The sequence below is a fragment of the Hippocampus comes genome, unplaced genomic scaffold, assembly GCF_001891065.2.
Source record: "Hippocampus comes isolate QL1 unplaced genomic scaffold, H_comes_QL1_v1.1 scaffold9, whole genome shotgun sequence".
Lineage (NCBI taxonomy): Eukaryota > Metazoa > Chordata > Actinopteri > Syngnathiformes > Syngnathidae > Hippocampus > Hippocampus comes.
Window position 1 is genome coordinate 2,348,569 of NW_017805275.1, and position 8,041 is coordinate 2,356,609.

Here is an 8,041-nt window from a genome sequence, read left to right on the forward strand (position 1 = left end):
TATATATATATATATGTGTGTATATATACATATATAGATAGATAGATAGATAGATAGATAGATATAGATAGACAGATAGATATATATATGTGTGTGTGTGTGTGTGTGTTTGTGTGTGTGTGTGTGTGTGTGTGTGTGTGTGTGTTAATGTCCCTCAGTGTGATTGTGAGTGCGAATGGTTATTCGTCTGTGTGCCCTGCGATTGGCTGGCGACCAGTTCAGGGTGTCGCCCGCCTACTGCTCAAAGACAGCTGGGATAGCTTCCAGCACGCCCGCGACTCTTATGAGGAAAAGTGGATTAAAAAAATGGATGGATACAAAGTAGGAGTTATTTTCCCCTATTTTTCCTTTTGTCTGTTCTGTACAAATGGCACTGACACAGAATGGGTGAGAAAGTTTGACTTGGACAACCCAATAATTATATTTCCATAAATGTGTTACTGTAAACACACTCACTCCTGACAGCTCAGCCAAGTGCAACGCGCTTCAAATTGAGTGAGTGTGAAAACACCATTGCCAATGTACCGTTGTTCGATATATTGTACATTTCAGTTGTGTGAAGTACACAAACCTTTTTCTGAAGCTTTTTGAGCTGCTCCTCCATCATCTGAATCTCCTGCTTGTAGTCTAATAACTGATCGCATTTATCATCCCTAAAAGACAGTCAAAGAGGAGCAATCACATTTGCACACAGAATGATAAAAGTGACAAGTGAAGAGAGAGCCAGAGTGCATGAGAAATTATTACAGCAAGTGAAATTGGCAGTTTCGGAATCTGTGAAGTAAGTAAATAAATAAATAACCCCATCCTAATGGACACATCACCCTTTTTCCAGAGGTAATTAATTTGAACTGGAGTCAACTTTGATCAATGAGAGTGGCCATGCTGGTCTGCTGCCCATTTTCAGGAGACCTTAGTCAGATTTTATGATACAATGACTGCATGTGCTTCAAAAGTCTCTGTAAATATAAAATCTTTGTTTTGCAGTGAATCGGAGAAGAAAAAAGATATTTCTCATGTTTAAGGAGGTTAGCACAGTAGAGTTGGTGCATGAATGATGAGCAACATAATTCAATGATGATTTCCTACTAAAATCTTATTCTGGCAGTGATGTAGCGCCCGCAGGTGCTCCCGTTTAATGGATGCTCATTAATATGCACACACTCACAGTTGTTGTTTCAGGCGGCGAACTTTGGCCTTGCTGTCTGCCAGCTGCAGCGCCAGACCTTGGGGAGGCTCGTCATTGTGACCACCCAGGGGAGCCAATGGTGAGTCAGCGTGGACCTCCCGCTCCCGACACAACTCCGCGATGCGCTGGGTTGGGGTCAGCCAAACAGTGATGGTGTCAGGAGTGGGAAATTCAGTGGGCTTTACAGCGACCAATATGTGCGCATGTGATATTGAGTAAATGTAGATGCTATTTCTCTTGATTTATTTGTATATTTGAGCTGAGAATTGTTGGACAGATTTTCATTGATCCAGCCATTTTCTATTACTTTACTTTACTTTACTTTACTTTATAAATATAAACCCCTCACTTCAACATACAATAGTTCCTTAAAACCGAGATCTCACAGAATGTTAGTTACTGTATCAGGTTTTATAATCAAAGATTTAAGTAAATACATGCACTGATGTAATCTAAGAACCCCCCCCTCGCAAAAAAAAAAAAAAAAAATCTCCATATTCCAAAAAAATACGTTTGATTCATTGAAGAAATTATGTGAGTGCAAATGGTTGTTGGTCGATATACACCCTATGATTGGTTGGCAAGCATTCCAGAATGAACCATACCTGTGACAAGTGTTGTACAAACTCGATGGATGGGGACGTGTCTTGGAACAACGGAATGTATGTAATGGAGCAGTTTATGCTTCACTAAAGGATAGTGTGTTTTCCTTATGTTTGCATACCTCCAGATGTGTGTCTCTCTGGGCCAGCATACTCTGGATCTGTTTGGCCATGGAACTAAACACCAACTTTAGGTCTGCACCTTCCACATCCAGCAGCTCTTCCCACTGAAGCGGCAGTACAGAGCGTGGATCCTGAGTCACCTGCAGTGAGGACACCATGACTAGGTGGGACACAATTTAACGAATCCTTTACTCAGCAGTGTGAAGGCCAAATAAGATTAAGGCGGGGGTTGTATGAAAAAAAAACACATTTTATAGATAGATAGATAGATAGATAGATAGATAGATAGATAGATAGATAGATAGATAGATAGATAGATAGATAGATAGATAGATAGATAGATAGATAGATAGATGGATGGATGGATGGATGGATGGATGGACAGGTGCATGTCCATAAATTGCCCACTAATGCATGCAAAAGCAATGATTGCTTGGAAAGGTGTAAAATGTCTGAAATGCTTTCAGGTGCGTGTTATAGGCAGCAAGTGGTGTTGCACCTATCCACAGAGGGAGGGAATGAAAAAGACTCATGGGCAACATGCTGTTACTGTAATGCAGTCATGCTGCTCTGCATCATGCTGTTTCTATAATGTGGGCAATTATTCACGGGGTGTATTTTGCTTAAATGTCCAATTGGCATCCATACTTTATTGGATCGGACAGATTGACAGAAAAGAGCAGGGAGAGAAGTTCGTACACAGCAGAGGTGGAGGACCTTTCAGGCTGCCGCTGCTGGAATAAAAAGGGGCTCTTTTTCACGCTTCAGTTAAAAAGAGAAAAAAAATTATTCCTTTTAAAGAATAAAAATCCCCATTGAAAATCTCGCCGGAACTGAGGGTGAGCCAGTGAATAACATTAAAATCATTTTGGATTAGGTTCAGCCGACACCTGAACGCACCTGTTGAATGCAGATGGCGAGCGCAGCCTGTGTCTCGATGTCCAAAGCCTGAATCTGCTGAATGAACGTCTCCTTATGTTCACACTGCGAGTACAAGAAATAAACTCAATCAGGTGTGTTCATTATTGGAGCAGAAAAATTCTTTATTTCAGTACACTCGATACACAGTCCTTGAGTAATCAATAAACCAATCTGGAGGTGAATAGACAAGGGTTTCTTAACTTTTTTTTTTTTAACTTCAGGGCTCAGCTATTGCTACACAACGTGGCCTGGAGCCCATACAAATATATCCAATGTATTATATACGTTATATATTATGTTTAAGGCTCCAGCAAGCCCGTGACCCTTGTGAGGATAAGCGGATTAGAAAATAGATGGATGGATATATGATGTTTAATTATTGTAACTCTGGCTATACATGTATTCTAGGTTCGCTCATGCTTTACCACAAATGCAAGGATGTTCCCTAGTCATTCTGATGGGGTCCGTCATTGTTCATATGTTCCATCAAGGCTTTCTATGGATAAAACGTAGATGCCCGACAGCTTCACAGCACGTTTGTGGCCCTGGCTCAGTTGAACAGAGGTTGGGGTGGGCTTGGGGGGCATATACTATACTGTCACTCAATAAATGTTAAGTAGTTGTCTGTCAAAAACAAATCAGCTGCTCCAGCTCTCGTACCAAAACACTTAAAAGATTCCATTATTCACATATCCACAGTTTCGAGGCATCCCGTCCCACTACGGACCGCCTCCAAGTTGTAGTAGTTAGTTTAAGCGGCAAATGTGTTGACAATTTAAACATCTGACTGGGAATGCAAGGCAATCACAGCATGTCACATTTGCCCATCCTATCCCTGCATGTTGTCTCGCGGCCATTCTTTTTTTTTTTTTTTGTCCAACGTAGACTTAAATAGAGTTTTACAGTTTCATAAACTCATTTTACTAACTGTTTCACAATGTGATCCTCTCAAAGACATTTATCATACAATATGTACTGAACCTAAGTCTCCCCATACAACAAGATGGCAACTAGCCTCACAATTCATGGAGCAAACCAAGCTGCTACACAAAAAACAACTTAAAGTCTCAGATAAAGCTTAATAAGACATAAATGACTAATGACTAGATTTTACCACTGCGAAAAAAGGGAGCCACTCTAAATAGCCTTTTAATCTGCAAATGAATTTGATGAATTGCTTCAACAATCTTTGTTTTTGCTCGACAAGCTCTTTCAGTATGTCTGCAGCCTGTTTTCTTTTCTCTTAAATAATCCACCATCTTTTCAATAATCCACCAACTTTTCCACAAGCGTTGGACGCCAAGTTTCTAAATGCCACAAAAGGTTTGAAGGCCTCAGTGCTCCGTTGGTCTGCTTTAGCCCACCCTGGGCTCTTGGCTCTGCCTCATTTTTCGCCTTCACAAGGTCATACTTAATGAACACTGTTGAAAAAGTACAATCTTGTACTTTTTCAAGAGTGTCGTACTTTTGGGAAGGTTTAACATCCTTTTCATCCTTGCTTCGTCCTTATAAAACATATCCACCCTTGGACTGACCGAAAACTGTGAGATTGTGAGGCCTTCTTTGAGGTCGAACTTTACTTGTTCATTCCCGCAGACACACAAATAAATCTTGTCGAGTATTGAAATTAAATGCTTTTCACTTTTTACTTCATATAGCAGGATTGACCAGCTGTCCCAATACTTGTCCATAAGGCCTATTATCGGCAAAAAATGTCAGTACGGTGTTCCCTTGCTACTTCATGGTTAAGTTATTCTGGCTTCATTCTATTGCGGGGCTTTCATTTGTGGCCATAACTTTATCTATTACATCTTTTATCCTCACTATTTTGTGGGTTGGGATTTTTCTGCCTTCCCCAAAAAATGTCACTTTTTTTAAGGGAAATATGTTTTACAAAAACCAAGATCATTAATGTGCTGTTTGGTTATTCAGAGTGTCCCAATAAAGTACGCAGCCCACTGTGTCAGGTAGTACAAGGAAAGTAAACTCTTGAAGCACAAGCTGCTGACCATGGACTGCGTTCAGAAATTAATGTTAGGTGTGGGGTGTCGTAATGGCTTAATAGAGGCATACTGTAAATCCTCCTCCAAAAAAGTCAGCAACTTCTCTTTGCGGAAATTCACCAATCACAGGGGGTCATGGAAAGTATCACCCACAATAAGTGAGGGAATTCTGTATTCAAGTTTCTACCCAAAGTGTAGAACATAATGTGTTTTGGGGCCTAATCCTCTCATAAAGTTCACATACAGTATTATATGTATTGGTTGTGTGGTAAATGACACTGTCTGCATGATGACATTCTGCCATGATACCAACACACATTCTGGATGACTTGACGATGGGCTTGACCAAAATTCATCATCGTGTAATCCAGTTAAATCTTCGTGTCTTCACCATAGGTCCGACACTTTGAAACAGGCTACGGCATGTTCTGACAAGCCACATTTTTTGACTATATTCAAGTAAAATTGTGAGCCAGGCAGTCCAACTGTTCTCTTCAGGTGACAATACTTGTTACAATGACGACCTCACATGGCAACACAAAAGCAATTGTCTCACCTGCACAGCACATCCGAGCAGGAGCAGCAGCAAGCGCCTTAGTTCTTCCACAGCTGCCTCTGAACACAGATACAGTATGATCATTGTCATTATCATCACCATCATGGCCTCACTGTCATTACCACCGTAATGCTTTGCACTGATAAGGACTAATGAATGAAGAAGAATGACTATACTACGGCACAGATAGGGTTACTTGATTATCTTGTACCTGTGAAGGGGTCCTGGCCCAAGATGGCGACGTTTGGGAGAGGCATTAATATCAACTGCTGCAGGTCCTCCTATACAAAATCCATTACAAGTGATCAGTGTGGAGAAAAGGATAATGGCTTTACACACCTTTCATGGTTGAATTTGAACGTTTTCAAATCAATATAATATCACAAGTTCATGTATTTTTGAACAAGGCTCATTCACGATTGAACATTCTCTATTCATTTCAAATGTTGTTGAACACACAAAAAAGCTGATACAAAATCATCTGACTGTTCTGACAGTGAAAATTGAAAAAAAATAAAAATATTTCTTTTTACTCATGTCGCAACTGTGTATCTGGTTTGTGCGTGTATGTTTCTGAATATTTAAATTCAAAGCATTTTAATAGGAAATATAAAAATGCAGTGTAAGTGTGCTTTGTTTTCCAGCTCCCAAATACTGTGTAAAAATATAATTTTGATGTAGCAAACCTTTGGCTGAGAGTGGAAGCATTCCCTTTGTTTTACACCCTCATCAAGCACTGTTAGTTCACATCTCAAATGTACAGTACACAATGCCAATGGAGCTTGACACAAGATGTACAGCAGCATTATTCAGCTGCTGCCACTGCCTTGACACAAATTCTTCCTATGTTATGGCCACAAAGTAGCACCTTTGTGAGGTCGTTCTACTTTAACGACATCTCGAGTTTCTCTTTTGCAACAGAATGTGCTTCACTTGGGTCGATTAACAATCTGTTCTACTGAGAAAAAAAAAAACACTTAGAAAACTACTAGAGAAGCAAAAGTTCCTCGCTTTGTTTCCAACACAAACAGACTGGTGGAAAGTTTTGATGATGATCATGCCAGTTCACTGAGACCAGCATGCAGGATGAGCCAGCAAGTGGAAAATTTTCAGCATTCACTCCCACGGGTAGACAAGTAAAGCACTTGAACAAAAAACACTGCTTCTGTTCAACGTATTTCTTCCATGGGAAATAATAGAAATCGAAATTATGTTTTCCACTGTCACTCGTCTCGTAGTAGGTCAATAGTGAAGTTGCTAGCTGACGCTAGCTAGCTAAAGCCAGCCATGAGAAACACCCGAGAGCGGGCATAAGGGAGAGCAACATACGCACACACTAGATGCACAGTGGGGACATTAGGAAAAATAAATATTGGTGCCTAAAACAGCTGATACAGAATCTGTACAATCCACGGTTTTAGTCGGATAAGAAGTTATCCTGCATTTTTGGGAGGTATTTTGGATTAAAAAGGGGGATCTAAACCACAGCGAGGTACTGTGCAGGTCGTGCTTGGCAAAAATTGTAATGAATCAACTTTACCCGGCTCAGAAACAGGGAAGGAAATTACCTACGAATGCAGGCCACCAGCTTTCAACACATCGGGCACAACATCGAAAGATGTGTGAGGCCTCATCTTAAGCCAGGCATGGTTAACAAGCTTGCGTCCCTGGCCAAAAATCTATAAAAATTACACTGCAATGCTAATGCAATGAGCCACGTGCATACACTTACGTTGATACAGTGCAACACACACACACACACACACACACACACATACACAAACACTCACTCTATATGTAATTCATTTATTGCAAACAGTTATGTTGTCCTTTAGAGACTAAAGGATATTGCATGGTTTTGTCACATTCCGACAGCATAATTTATTTGTTACTTATTGTTAAAGTGAAGATAATATGCACAAACTTTTATTAGTTCCCACAATGTGGAAATTTGCGTTGTTTCAGTAGCATTAGTGGAAACTGGAAATGAAAAAATAGCATGCAAGAATAAATGTCCAAGAAGCACATTGCACAAAATCGAAATGTAACTAATGTCCCTGCTTAAACTACTGTATATCCAATGTATCCAATGTTCCAGTTGTATGCTCTGACAGCTGGAGGCAGGAAGAAGCGACAGAATCAGACTGGAATTCAAAGATGAGATTTCTTCTTGATTTACCAGTGACTTTATGTTAACCCTTTCATGCACCAATAATGATACCCTGTGTAACCTGATAACATGATAAGCTGTCCACTGTAGTAACCGCTGTCCCTGAAAGGGTTAATGTTTAAGACGTACAGTGAGTTCCAACCAATAAAATTGCACTTTCCACATCCATCTGGATTATGATGTTTTTACTTTTTTGAAAGGTACTTAATTTTCAATGAGCTTAGAGTGGTATTGTATCATTATCGAGATATCTGTCATGAATATCAAGAATCTTGTCAATTGTGTTCAAGCCATTTTGTCAGTGACAGTTTGATAACGAGACAGATAGTGAGGTAGCATGGTTGCCAACTCCACTTCAACAAATCTTCTGGCAAATTCGGAGAAATATTCAATGAAACTGGGTAGTGTCATACATTGCCTGTCCAGAAACCTGTCATTTCTGGCATGATAGCTTTAAGTCTTTGTTTTTTTTTGGGG

The 8,041-nt window shown here is 40.1% G+C and overlaps 1 protein-coding gene across 1 annotated transcript in view; it reads right to left on the bottom strand.

The window, feature by feature from the left end:
* Window positions 1-8,041, bottom strand: part of ccdc88b (coiled-coil domain containing 88B) — a 72,116-nt gene that overhangs the window by 53,073 nt on the left and 11,002 nt on the right. Inside the window, exons 4-9 of the mRNA XM_019869932.1 lie at window positions 5,606-5,675; window positions 5,395-5,453; window positions 2,815-2,898; window positions 1,914-2,054; window positions 1,169-1,314; window positions 572-653 (exon numbers count right to left, since the gene is read on the bottom strand). Coding sequence (XP_019725491.1) covers window positions 572-653; window positions 1,169-1,314; window positions 1,914-2,054; window positions 2,815-2,898; window positions 5,395-5,453; window positions 5,606-5,675 — 582 coding nt within the window. The remainder of the gene's footprint in view (window positions 1-571; window positions 654-1,168; window positions 1,315-1,913; window positions 2,055-2,814; window positions 2,899-5,394; window positions 5,454-5,605; window positions 5,676-8,041) is intronic.